This window comes from Paramisgurnus dabryanus, chromosome 10, assembly GCF_030506205.2.
Source record: "Paramisgurnus dabryanus chromosome 10, PD_genome_1.1, whole genome shotgun sequence".
NCBI classification, from domain to species: domain Eukaryota; kingdom Metazoa; phylum Chordata; class Actinopteri; order Cypriniformes; family Cobitidae; genus Paramisgurnus; species Paramisgurnus dabryanus.
This window is the reverse complement of record NC_133346.1, coordinates 4,540,271-4,554,483: the sequence shown is the minus strand read 5'-3', so window position 1 is coordinate 4,554,483 and position 14,213 is coordinate 4,540,271. Positions and strand designations below refer to the sequence as shown.

General features: G+C 35.8%; 1 protein-coding gene across 2 annotated transcripts; it reads left to right on the top strand.

Annotated features, from left to right (window-relative positions):
- Positions 1–687: 687 nt before the first annotated feature.
- On the top strand, positions 688–13,103 carry dbnla (drebrin-like a). Of its 2 annotated transcripts, XM_065261940.2 has the most exons (23): positions 689–918; positions 1,244–1,299; positions 1,478–1,590; positions 1,733–1,807; positions 1,910–2,056; positions 2,256–2,333; positions 2,415–2,566; positions 3,720–3,780; positions 3,873–3,947; positions 4,031–4,108; positions 4,199–4,350; positions 6,099–6,153; positions 6,246–6,320; positions 6,408–6,485; positions 6,576–6,727; positions 7,356–7,410; positions 7,498–7,572; positions 8,365–8,470; positions 8,609–8,785; positions 8,875–8,937; positions 9,016–9,122; positions 9,267–9,351; positions 12,799–13,103. In XM_065261940.2, exons 1-23 carry the CDS (start codon positions 836–838, stop codon positions 12,942–12,944), a joined length of 2,244 nt encoding a protein of 747 aa, XP_065118012.1. In that variant the 5' UTR covers positions 689–835; the 3' UTR covers positions 12,945–13,103. The 2 variants fall into 2 exon arrangements, with proteins under 2 accessions (XP_065118020.1, XP_065118012.1); XM_065261948.2 differs by lacking the exons at positions 6,099–6,153; positions 6,246–6,320; positions 6,408–6,485; positions 6,576–6,727 and having other exon boundaries at positions 688–918.
- The last annotated feature ends 1,110 nt before the right edge of the window (positions 13,104–14,213 follow it).

Sequence of the window (14,213 nt, the reverse complement as noted above, 5' to 3'; positions counted from 1 at the left end):
AAAAGATGAGAGCGTCATTATCGGTAATTGCCCACACCACAGCATAACTCCCATATGATGCATTTAGAGCCTAAACTTTATTTTTCGTTGCACAAAAACTCTTTATTTTTAATCGTCAGTAACTGTCAGTCATGTAAACTCGCAAAAATTGTGTTATGTTGGTGTGGCTAGACTTAAGTGAATGCAGAAATGTCAATTTACGAGTTTAACTAGTTCCATGTGTGAACTTCATGATCCACCCATCGATCAATAGCACTGAAACTGATGTCCTATTCGAGAATCTTCTGGTGATTCATTTGAACCGAATCTTTTAAATAACTCGGCCGAAATGATTCGCGTTCGCAGTACTTCAAAAGTACATCAGGTAGGTGATAATATTAATATAATCACAAGAAAATTATTAACATACATGATGTACAACGTAAAATACCACAGATGAAATCTAACAACGCAGCTGACTTGGAGAATCGGAGAATCATTTGCTGCCAGGAAGAATCGACTCATCGACTTAAATCAAAGAATCTCTTCAATGCGATTACCGGAGATATATGTACTAATCTACAGCTAGAGAAATTATTTAAAATGTTAATATATTTATTTATCTTTTTATATATCGTTTCTTTCATTAAGTGTCACGATTAAAGGAAATCAAACGTTACGTCCTTTCCCTTCCTTGTTTCAATTCCCAAAAAACTTGCTGAACCAGACCTGACAGGGCAGGTGCGCATTTAAACCGGCTGAGGACAAATCGCATGAAAGAGGAAGCAGGTCGACAAGATTATCATCACATCTACAGCAAGTTTACTACGAGTTAGTGCTAATGTTATGACACAATATGGCTGTAAACCTGAGTAAAAACGGACCTGCGCTGACCGCGGCATATAACGAAGTAGTGAACGGCAGAACTGGCACAAACTGGTAGGACATGTTGTAAATATTCGTATTATTAATATTTCCTATAATAATTGAAAAAAATGTTTGTTTTTTTTGTCTTAACTGGGCATCATGTTTATTTTAAAGCACTTTTAAATTGACTTCTCATGCAAATAATTATTCAATATGTGCACAGTATTACTGCATATAACCACACCTGTGCTTGAGGCTTTATAAACAATTCATTGTAAAGTTTTGGGATATGTTTGAACATTAAACAGATTGATTTTTCATAACATGCACTTCTTTGATGTCATGTTTGAGAAGTACAAGACTGCCTTTATAAATGAATCACATTTGTTTATTACAGGGTCTTGTTCACCTATGAGGGGAACAGCAATGACATCCGTGTGGCAGGGAAAGGAGGTGAGCGAATAGGGTTTGGTTAAAATCTGATGCTGAGGAATGCAGATAAGCATGCTAAGGGAGTGATGTCATTCTTTCTGGCTCTAACTATTATTTCAAGAAGCAGCAGTGGAAAATTACAAGTTTTTTTATGATTTGCCTGTCCAATGAAACGTTTGCTTGTTGTGATGTGTGAAAGATGGTGGACTTGAAGAAATGGTGGGTGAACTTAACAGCGGAAAGGTCATGTACGCCTTCTGCAGAGTGACTGATCCCAGCTCCGGAGTCGCCAAGTTTGTTCTGATCAATTGGGTACGAACTAATACAAAAATGAGCCAAAAGTGTCACATAGTTATGAAATTTCATGCACCAAACAATTTTCATCTTCCATAATAAAAATCATTTATACTTGTTGTTTATAATTATAAATTAGCCACATTTTGCTTTGTTACAGACTGGTGAAGGAGTCAAGGATGTTAGAAAGGGCATTTGTGCCAATCACGTTCATTCAATGGGTAATTTTCTACGGGTGAGTGTTAACTATTACATTTTGTACTTTCTATATTAGCTACAGTGTCGTCCATCAATATTGTCCATCAATTTAGTGTTCTGGAAATGTTTAAAATTAAAGGGTGCCCATGTGACCATCAACGCTCGATCCGATGATGATGTTGAACCTTCATCCATCATGGAGAAGATATCCAAGGGCTCAGGCGTCAACTACAATGCCCACAAAGAATCAAACCAGAACAGTAGTTATGAACCTCCAGGCCGAGTGGTAAGTAACTATTATAGTAAGCTACCATAAAATACTGCATTATAACCTTCATTTCTTCAGTAAACAAAGAGATTTGGCTTAGTGTAATGGTAAAACTAGTTTAATTGGTTTATTTAAAATCCTTTTTTAGTATGCAGACACTAGTTAGTGAATGACTTGATCTGTCTGCCTTCAAAATGACGAGTTTTCGTCCTAACAGGGTTCTGTCTATAAAAAAATCAGCGCCTTAGATGAAATCCAAGGTACAAACAGAGACAACTTCTGGGCCAAGGCCGAGGTGAGAATTTGGCACATTTAAACTTAAAGTTTATCCTCTTAACTGCTTTCTTGATCAACAATCTCGTATTATCTTGATCAGCAAGAAGAGAAGAATCGGCGACAAGAAGAGCGCAGGAAGGCCGCTGAGGAAAGACAGCGTCTGGAAAAAGAACAAATGGAAAAAGACGCCAGAGAGGCGGAGGAAAGAAAACGACGACAAAAGGAGAGAGAAAAACTGATTGACCAGCAGAGGTGAGTGATTTAGTGTCAACTCAACTAAACATGTGTTTGGAAATAAATATATATGTTCATGCTACTAATACAAATGACTTTCCAGCAAATTAACCTCAGATGAACAATAGAAACAACTAAATGCACGCATTTAAAAATTACTTCTTTAAAAAACAGATACTTTATGATAATGGCCTCATTTTCATGACAGATTTGCACAAAACTTTGTGCAATATTTTCTAAATGTCGATAAAAACCTATTGCAATATGACGTGTTGTCGTTAACTAATGTTATGCGGACTAAATGTGCGGTCACACTACATTTTTTGTTTCATTGACTTCCATTCATACGTATGCAAATGTATCAAACCAGAAACGCAAGGGCTGCGTCCAAAACCGCCTACTCCATGCTATATAGTAGGTGAAAAGCAGTAGGCGAGGCGAGTAGTATGTCTGAATTTATAGTATTCCAAAAACAGTAAGCGAAAAGATCCCGAAGTCTTCATTAGATGGACACTTTGCTTAGTTAATATGCATTTAGTAATGTTTACTAATATCCCCTCATTGTAAAGTGTTACTGAAAAAAGTGTTACTGGATGTTAAAGGCGGGGTGCATGATTTTTGAAAAACACTTTGGGAGTCGGGCCAAGTACCAAAACACACTTGTAGCCAATCAGCATTAAGGGGCGTGTCTATTAACCGACATCGTGCCTGGGTTGCAAATGTGTGGGGCGGGTCTATCAAAAGAAGGTCCAGATTCTATTGGGATGGGGCGTGTTTGTTTAAGTGATTTTAAATGTCAACATCGACCTTCACAGATCATGCACCCCGCCTTTAATGGCAAGAAATAGTGGCAATTCCTAATATTTGGGAGTGGCCACATATAATGTGTTTCAGGGCGTTTATAGTATGCATCTTTTAAGAATTATCATGTCAACTGACGCATGTAAAAGTCACAAAAAAGTTTTTATTACAGTTTTGTGATATATTGCTCTTTCAAATTGCCTGAAAAAACAACCTCATGTGAACTTAAACCTTTGATGGGAGTTTTTGCAAAATCTACCTGTTTTTAAAAAGTAGCACATCATGGCTTTGATGTAAACTAAAAGTTACTTTGAATCCACTGTGATCTTTTCATACACATTTTTATGTTGTGATCTTTGGTATCTTACAGGCTTTTTGAAAAGAAACAAGAATCTCCGAGTCCGGATAAACCACCGGTACAACGGAAATGGGTAAAATCACTTTTTGTTTTTCCTAAAATTAATCTGAAGAATACACAATTATATTTTTCATGCATAATGTCTGCATCATGTGTTAATTTAAGGATGAAGTCGAGAAGGAGCAGCAGTCTACTGTAAGAGTAGAAACATTGCGATCTGAGCCCGTGCCAAAGGTCAAAGTGAGTCTAAGTTTAAATTAATCTTAATAAAGCAAATTTACTATCTGCATTAAGAATTAAACATATGGTATTTGTCTTCACAGAGTTCGGGCTATAAAAAGGTCAATGCCTTAGATGAACTCCAAAGTATTGACAGAGACAGCTTTTGGGCTAAGGCCGAGGTGAGGAACTGCTACATGTAAACACTACATATTTATCCTCTTACCTGCTTTTTCTTGTCTTGATATAGTCTCTCCTGTTGTCTTGATCAGGAAGAAGAAAAGAAACGACGCCAAGAGGAGCGCAGGAAGGCGGCCGAGGAGAGAGAGCGCCTGGAAAAAGAACAAATGGAACAACATGCTAGAGAGGCGGAAGAACGAGAACGACAGAGAAAAGAGAGAGAGAAACTGATTCATCAGCAGAGGTGAGTGATTTAATGTCTCATTCAACTCAGATATAATCAACTAAACATGTGTCTGGAAATAAAAATATGATCATGTTACTAATACAGATGCATTTGCAATGGAATAAAAATGGCATTTCCAGCTAAATTTACTTCAGATGAACAAAAGAAACGATAATAGCCTGGTTTTCATGGCAGATTTGCGCAAACCTTTCTGCAATATTTTCTAAATGACGATTAAAACCTATATTGCGATATGACATGTTTCCTTTAGCTAATGTTATGCGACTAAGAGTGCGGTCACACTACACTTTTTATTCCATTGACTTCCATTTATACGTATGCAAATGTATCAAACCAGAAACGCAAGGGCTGCGTCTGAAGTAGGTGAAAAGCAGTAGGCGAGGCAAGTAGTATATCTAAATTTATAGTATTCCAAGAACAGTAAGCGAAAAGTACCTGGATGACCTACTACTTCCTGCAAGATTCCGATGTGTTCATTCGTTGAACACTTTGCTATTCTGTAAGCCCCCGGGACAGGAGTTTCCCAACGAAGAAGACGGCAAGGCATTGTTTTTATTCAAAATTGTCCAAAAGCGTTAACGCGGCTCTATTCAAATGCAAATACATACACTTACCTAAAGGATTATTAGGAACACCTGTTCATTTTCTCATTAATGCCATTATCTAATTAAGCAATCACATGGCAGTTTCTTCAATGCATTTAGGGGTGTGGTCCTGGTCAAGACAATCTCCTGAACTCCAAACTGAATGTCAGAATGGGAAAAAAAGGGGATTTAAGCAATTTTGAGCGTGGCATGGTTGTTGGTGCCAGACGGGCCAGTCTGAGTATTTCAAAATCTGTTCAGTTACTGGGATTTTCACGCACAACCATATCTAGGGTTTACAAAGAATGGTGTGAAAAGGGAAAAACATCCAGTATGCGACAGTCCTGTGGGCGAAAATGCCTTGTTGATGCTAGAGGTCAGAGGAGAATGGGCCGACTGATTCGAACTGATAGAAGAGCAACTTTGACTGAAATAATCACTTGTTACAACCGAGGTATGCAGCAAAGCATTTGTGAAGCCACAACACGCACAACCTTGAGGCGGATGGGCTACAACAGCAGAAGACCCCACCGAGTACCACTCATCTCCACTACAAATAGGAAAAAGAGGCTACAATTTGCACAAGCTTACCAAAATTGGACAGTTGAAGACTGGAAAAATGTTGCCTGGTCTGATGAGTCTCCATTTCTGTTGAGACATTAAGATGATAGAGTCAGAATTTGGCATAACATGGATCCATCATGCCTTGTTACCACTGTGCAGGTTGCTGGTGGTGGTGTAATGGTGTGAGGGATGTTTTCTTGACACACTTTAGGCCCCTTGGTGCCAATTGGGCATCGTTTAAATGCCTCAGCCTACCTGAGCATTGTTTCTGACCATGTCCATCCCTTTATGACCACCATGTACCCATCCTCTGATGGCTACTTCCAGCAGGATAATGCACCATGTCACAAAGCTCGAATCATTTCAAATTGGTTTCTTGAACATGACAATGAGTTCACTGTACTAAAATGGTCTCCACAGTCACCAGATCTCAACCCAATAGAGCATCTTTGGGATGTGGTGGAACGGGAGCTTCATGCCCTGGATGTGCATCCCACAAATCTCCATTAACTGCAAAATGCTATCCTATCAATATTGGTCAACATTTCTAAAGATTTTTAGAAAAATTTTTATGTTGTGATCCTTGGTATCTTACAGGCTTTTTGAAAAGAAACAAGAATCTCCGGATAAACAACCGGTACAACGGAAATGGGTAAAATCAATTTCTGTTCTTCCTAAAATTAATCTGAATAATACACAATTATATTTTTCATGCATAATGTCTCCATCATGTGTTGATTTAAGGATGAAGTCGAGAAGGAGCAGCAGTCTACTGTAAGAGTAGAAACATTGCGATCTGAGCCCGTGCCAAAGGTCAAAGTGAGTCTAAGTTTAAATGAATCTCAATAAAGCAAATTTACTGTCTGTCTGCATTAAGAATTAAACATATGGTATTTGTCTTCACAGAGTTCGGGCTATAAAAAGGTCAACGCCTTAGATGAACTCCAAAGTATTGACAGAGACAGCTTCTGGGCCAAAGCCGAGGTGAGGAACTGCTACATGTAAACACCTCATATTTATCCTCTTACCTGCTCTTTGTTGTCTTGATATAGTCTCTCCTGTTGTCTTGATCAGGAAGAAGAAAAGAAACGACGAAAAGAGGAGCGCAGGAAGGCGGCCGAGGAGAGAGAGCGCCTGGAAAAAGAACAAATGGAACAAGATGCTAGAGAGGCGGAAGAACGAGAACGACAGAGAAAAGAGAGAGAGAAACTGATTCACCAGCAAAGGTGAGTGATTTAATGTCTCATTCAACTCAGATATAATCAATCATATTATGTGTGACCCTGGACCACAAAACCAGTCATAAGGGTCAATTTTTTTTTTAAATAATTGAGATTTATACATCAACCGATTAAATATGCTTTCCATTAAGGTATGGTTTGTAAGGAAAGGATAATATTTGGCCAAGATAAAACTATTTGAAAATCTGGAATCTGAGGGTGCAAAATAAAAATCAAAAAATCTAAAAAAAGCATTTAAAGTTGTCCAAATGAAGCTCTATGCAACTGCATCCACCCACAAAAATAAATTTTTGATATATTTACAATAGGATATAATATAAATTTAATATAAATTAATAAAAAATTATATTTATATATAGTTACTATATTATATTAAATATAAGTATAAATGCTTAATAAAAACTTGTTTTCTTATACACACACACACACACACACACACACACACACACACACACACACACACACACACACACATATAAATGATAAATGTAAACAAAATGTTTATTTGGCAAATTATTATTCGTGATTAATTATTATGTTATGAAGCCCTATTACAAAAACATTCAATATGTTCCTTTAATACCTTTTTATTGTGAATCTTGGTATCTTACAGGATTTTTGAAAAGAAACAGGAATCTCAGAATAAACCACTGGAACAAAGAAAAGTGGTAAAATTATCATTTTATTTCTGTAATGAATCCAAATAATGTAAAATCATACTTTAAATGCATCATCTCTGCCTTGTGTCGATTAAGGTTGAAGTTCAGAAGGAAAATCAGTCACCGGCGAGATCAGGAATATTGCGAGCCGAGTCGGTGCAGAAAGCCAATGTGAGTCTGAATTAAACTTAAATTCTGTCTTCCTAAAAACTTTCCTGATGATAATCAAACTCAGAAACAACAATACTCTCACTGGTGGCTCAGTCTTTGCGCTCATGGGAAGTGAAGATCTTTACATGCAATTTTGACTATTTCTTATGATTTTTGATGTTGTTTGATTGTTATGCTATTTTTAAGGGTCCATATAGTGAAAACTGACTTTTTTCATGTTTAAGTGCTATAATTGGGTCCCCAGTGTTTCTATCAACTTAGAAAGTGTGAAAAATAACAACCCAGTAACTTAGTTTTGGATAACCATTCCCCGCAAGCATGTGAAAAAATAGGTCATTGAAATTTGGCGCCCCTTGTGATGTCAGAAGGGGATAATACCGCCCCTAAATCTGCACTATCCAACCACGGCACTGCCATTTAGTGCAGAGATCAGCTCATTTACATTTAAAAGGACACACTCAAAACGGCACATTTTTGCTCACACCTACACCTAAGTGGTAACTTTAACATGCTATAATAAATGATCTATATGGTATTTTGAGCTAAAACGTCACATACGTACTCTGGGGACACCAGATTTATTTGACATCTTAAATAAGTCTTATGAAAAAGTCTGTGGTAAGTTGGTCTTGAAAGGTTTAAGCGCAATCACTACCAATCAGTTTTTTTATAGAAAAAATGAGTGGGATTTTTACTACCAGAACCTTACTGTGGCAGTGGCACTCCATAATGTGTTCAAATAAGAAATGTATCCGTAGACATTGAAAAAGCTAAATCTACCTTTTGTTTCAGGAGGCTGCATCTCTCATCTCTCAGCGCTCTGTGAACCCCAGGGATCTGTTCATGCAGAAGGAGAAAAGTTTCAACAGTGAAACATCTTCCTTTGATACCCAACCAGGTACAGAGAGTTCTGATATCTCAGGTGTCCAGAAACCATCAGACTGAACTTCTGACAAAAGCTCTTATGAATAAAACATGGGTATAGTCTCATACCGTTAAATCCCAAAGTTTGGATGACTCATGTCTGTTCCCTCAGGTCAATGGAAAAGCTCAGTTTCATCCCAGCAAGCAGTCATTGTGGAAAATCCTCCCAGCGAGCGTTGGTCTAAGCCCGAGTCTCCCGAACCATCCGGGGCATTTACTTATATCCCACATGGACGGGCTTCAGCATCTTCTGATCATGAAACTTCTTCCTATACGAGGAAAAGTCAGGGTGTGTACAAGTGATGTCTCTAGTTTTATGGTTTTACACTAATGCTGGTACATGTAATAACAATGTCTGTGTTATTTCTGTTTTTTTAGACCATTTCTCTGATGATTCATTTCGTTCAGAACAAGCTAAGGGTTTAAAGAACGAATGGAAAGGTATTTGTTCTCTCTAAAGTGTTTAACAATGCCAATTTGTGTCATATTTACGCCTAATGCTTGATTCATTGCATCCAGATTCAAAATCAGCCCCTGCTACTGTACACTACACTGAGATTAATAAATATCAAGACGACCAGTACGTAAACTTGTCCTCACAAGATCTTTATCGGGGTCAAGACCAGGTTGGTACCTCACTTAACCAAACTAAGCCTCCATGACATTTGAATTTAATTTTATATTGTCTGTATTCTGTGTGACACACCGCTGACATTATATAATAGGTTATTTTCTAAAATAAATATATTCTGGTTATATTTATCTTGAAGGATTTTGATACCCCTGCTGCTGAAGAAGAGGAAACAGGTGATTCCACGAACATCTGCGCAAGGGCACTGTATGACTACCAAGCTGGTGAGTGGTTTAATTATGCAGTATTATCAAAATCTTCATGCAACGAATTGCAAATGCATTCAGTAAAATATTCTCTTTTGTTCTTATCTATGCTGGACTGTAATGCATTTGTTACATAAAAGCATGTGTGATTCATATTGACAGCAGAGCTAAGTCACATTAAAGGAACAATATGTATATTTTTGCATTAAAATATTCAAAAATCCCCAGCAAAGAGTTATTTTTAACATGTAAACTTACATTAAAATTTGCCCCTGTTCATAGGATTTCTAGTCAGTGGTGTCATGTCCAGGTTATCCTCAGTTTCTGCTTATGTTGCCATAAAACCATAGGTGTGTTTGACTTCATGTGGATATGCGCAGAGTAGGGATGCTTAACGATTAATTGCGATTAATCGTTAGCAGAATAAAAGTTTTTGTTTACATCATATATGTGTGTGAACTGTGTATAATAACTTTGTATAAATAAATGTACACACATTCATGTATATGTTTTAGAAATGTTTACATGTGTATATACATTTGTATATTTATGTATAATTTATATATAAATACTTAATATATAATTTTCTTAAAATTATACATGAATGTGTTCATATTTATATATATACATATTTATTATACACAGTTTACACACATATGTGATGTAAACAAAAACTTTTATTCTGCTAACGATTAATCGCGATTAATTGTTTAGCATTCCTAGCGCAGAGCGATCAACATGTGACATCAAAGTATCGCATAAGTGATTTACTTTGATGTTATACACCAGTCGGTCTGTGCAGCACCATATGCAGAAGTAGTACTTAAAGTATTAGTCAATTTTTGATAATTTACTCACCACCATGTCATCCAAAATGTTGATGTCTTTCTTTGTTCAGTCGAGAAGAAATTATGTTTTTTTGGGAAAACATTTCAGGATTTTTCTCATTTTAATGGACTTTAATGGACCCCAACACTTAATGCAGTTTAAAATTGCAGTTTCAAAGGACTCTAAACGATCCCAAGCGAGGCATAAGGGCAGTGGTGGACAGTAACGAAGTAAATGTAATTCGTTACTGTACTTAAGTAGTTTTTTCGCGTATCTGTACTTTACTCAAGTACTTTTATTTTGGAAGACTTTTACTTTTACTTTACTACATTTTAAAGTCAAATATCCTACTTTTTACTCCACTACATTTAAAAAAATCGTTCGTTCCTTTTTATTTATCAGTGGATAAAAAACGTAACTGGGCAAACTAAAGCTGCACAAAAAAAATAAGATGCACATGTGATGCGTCAAACCACCAATCAGGGTACAGCATGCGCTTTGTTTTGAACTTTTTTGGCTGCGTTTTGGTTGCTGCGCTGTTTCACGTAAGCTACGCGAGTCACGCGAGTGCAGCAGCCAGCCAATGCATCGTTTGGACTGGAGAATGAAACTACATTCAAAAACAACGGAGGAGATAACTGACCCGTCACAACAACAATGGCCTTATTTACGCGAGTTTTTTTAAGTCCTTGAAAAAAAGAACGAGTCATTCGTGTCTTCTCTGCCTGGCTTGAAACTGTGCTATTTCGTTTTAAAAGAATACTCTTTCAATCTAAGGAAACGCGTAGAGGTAAGCCATTTTTATTCTGGTTATATTTTTAAATGAGCAATCTTAACAGTAGCTTGCAGAAAACTGTTAATTGTGTTGCTAAAATATATACAACGTTATCATGAATGAACTTTAAGCTATGCAGGCTGAAGCTATTTTTAGCCGTATAGTTAGCTGTTTCACTTAAGTTCATTGTATTTGAAGCTTAGTGCTCTGTTATTGTGAAATGACAATGAATCATTATCAACACTGTTGTAAAATATAAATGACATTTTGACTAGCCATGCAGTGTATGATGCTTAAACATGCAGGTGGATTGGAGTGCTCCCTATTAACTGAGATTGTTATTAATATTTTCAAAAGTTTTGCTTCCAAAATATATAAATACATAAAATTATGTATTACAATATACATATGACATGCTAAACCACATGAAACGTTTCTGAAATTATATTTTGTAAGGCTTGTTTTATTTGTCAAAGAAAGGGAGACTGATTTCTAGATAACGTTATGTATTTAATGTTTTGAAAACTATTGTGAACCTGTGCTTAAGTCAAGTTTGTATTACACTTAAACTGATAAATTATTTAACAAATCAATCTTGAAATGAGACGTACTGCTCTCAAATCATGTTATTTCATTTGATGCTAAAGGAAATTTTTTGTTTTTAAGGTTTTAGGCTTATGATCATTTTAATAGACATCAGTGTCTGATTTATTAATGTCCTTTTATTAATTGATTGGTTAGCCAAGAGAGTTATTTCACATAATTTGAGTTTTGTGACAAAATGATACGGCCATAATAAATCACAGTACTTTTGTACTTAAGTACATTTTAAGGCAGATACTTTTGTACTTTTACTCAAGTAAAAATTTTAAGCAAGTACTTCTACTTTTACTTGAGTAATATTTTACCCTGGGTATCTTTACTTTTACTCAAGTACACGATTTGTGTAATTCGTCCACCACTGCATAAGGGTCTTATCTAGTGAAACGATAAGAAAAATAAAAAATATGCATTTTAAAACCACAACTTCTCATCTTCCTCCGGTCGTCTGACGCGCCAGTGCGACCTCACGTAATACGTCATCACGTCAAGAGATCATGGATGACATATGCGAAATTACGCCCCAGTGTTTACAAGTGTGGAGAAAGAGGACCGTTTCGACGGTGTTGTATGTCGAATGATACTAATAAATGTCTTTTAGTCAGTTTATTGTTTAAAATGGTCCGCAAATGTGCGTTTAATATATGCACATGACCTTTCCACCTCATTACGCAATTACGTGAGGTCACGCTGGTGCGTCACACAGCTGGAGGAAGACGAGAAGCTGTGGTTTAAAAGTGCATATTTTCAATAGTTTCGCTAGATAAGACCCGTACGCATCGTTTGGGATCGTTTAGGGTCCTGCAATTTTAAACTGCATTAAAATTAATTGTGTTGGGGTCCATTAAAGTCCATTAAAATTAGAAAAAACCTGGAATGTTTTCCTCAAAAAACATAATTTCTTCTCAACTGAACAAAGAAAGACATCAACATTTTGGATGACATGGTGGTGAGTAAATTATCTGGATTTTTTTTTTTTAAAGGACTAATTCTTTAAAGCATCTAGTACGCCACTGCTGTTGCTTCTATCAAGTCTAACTGTGGTTATAAAACTTTATTTCATTACATCATCCATGAACATGACTTGTGAGTCCTGTCAGATCAATAGTGAAAACTACAACTCCCATTTGTTTTACACTCTTTCACAGCTTCATTAAGCTATGCTCTTGTTGTTGTTTAGTGACCTCTAGTGGTGAAAATTACATATTATGCCTTTAACCCTCAAAAATTGTCATATTTTTTACATTTTGTTTCCTATACAGCGGATGACACAGAGATCACCTTTGATCCAGGTGATATTATCACAGACATAGATATGATAGATGACGGCTGGTGGAGAGGTTACAATCCTGATGGTCACTATGGGATGTTTCCTGCTAATTATGTTGAGGTTCTAAATGTGATATAAAATCATGCAACATCAATAATGGATCATAGTCTATCAACTTGCCTTACAGTTATTGGTCATTTATAAAATGTGTTTTACTTAATCTTTGTTCCACAAGCATTCTGTAAAGTTTTCTGGACAGTCTTGATTCAAATAAACTAATAAAATTAAATTTTGATATCGGAATTTGATATCATGAATGTGTTTCCATATTATAAATAATACATGCTCTTACACACATTCACACCATATATATTAACTAAATTTAAAATATTATCTTGAGATGTAGATCCATGTTCAGATTTTAAAGACATTATTTCACAAAAAATACACCCTGTTAATCATAGTTCACTACTTTGTAAGTAAAGCAAGGGAGCAATGGTGAAATCATTGTATTCTGTACCATTATAAATGATTACAATTTTCATGAACATGGTACTTTTAATCAAGTGTCTATGACTTGCTGAAACTCAATGGGACGAACAGGACAGGTAAGTTAACGTTTAGATAAATTTGTTGAAAGTACACGCGGTAAACAGTATTTACATAATAAATTATAATGGTAAATGCTGATAATACCATTAATTTTTACGCTAGTTTAGTTTACTGTTAATGAAAGTAGACATGAATGTGCTTACCACAGACCAGTAACCGTCTTTTGATGACATCACTGACCAAACTACATTTCCCATCATTCTCTCTGTCAGCGTCAAACGTAAATCCTCAATTACACATGCGCATTAACGCGATTCGTTTTGTTGCAGTAGCGCTTAAAAAAAATTTAAAATTATAAAATAATTTTTAAAGATAATGAAATATGAAATCGTTGTTGATTTTTTTATTGCACATACCAAAAAGTACAGGATAAAATAAAAGACTACACTATTACAATCATTTTTTTTTTTACATCTTTACAACTTGAAAGACGTGTGTTTCAAAATAAATCTTTATTTAATTCTTAAATGGGATAATATTGTTTTTTGGACCACTTGCTGAGAAGATTTAAAATGAAAATTTGGCTCTTAAACGTGTTATTTTAACCATAACTTAGTTTCAAATGAATTTAGCGTATAAAAAGATGACAAAGAGAAAACGAAACAAAAAACAACGAGCCAAGTGGCAATTACAAATGACCATAAATATAATAATATAAGTGCATCACGAGTCTTCATTGAATTATTCTTTTTAATATATATTAATACATTTATATATCTTTTATTAAAGTCTATAAATAACAATGTATGGAATGCATACGCTCGTGACGTCAGACGCGTGCGACGAGATGCCTAC

What these genes read in the sequence shown, in the direction of transcription:
- dbnla (XM_065261940.2), top strand. Translation starts at nt 836, where the DNA reads ATGGCTGTAAACCTGAGTAAAAACGGACCTGCGCTGACCGCGGCATAT. An exon ending in ACTTCTGGGCCAAGGCCGAG is followed by an intron (nt 2,334 to 2,414) that starts GTGAGAATTTGG and finishes TATCTTGATCAG; the next exon opens with CAAGAAGAGAAGAATCGGCG. An exon ending in AGCCCGTGCCAAAGGTCAAA is followed by an intron (nt 6,321 to 6,407) that starts GTGAGTCTAAGT and finishes TTGTCTTCACAG; the next exon opens with AGTTCGGGCTATAAAAAGGT.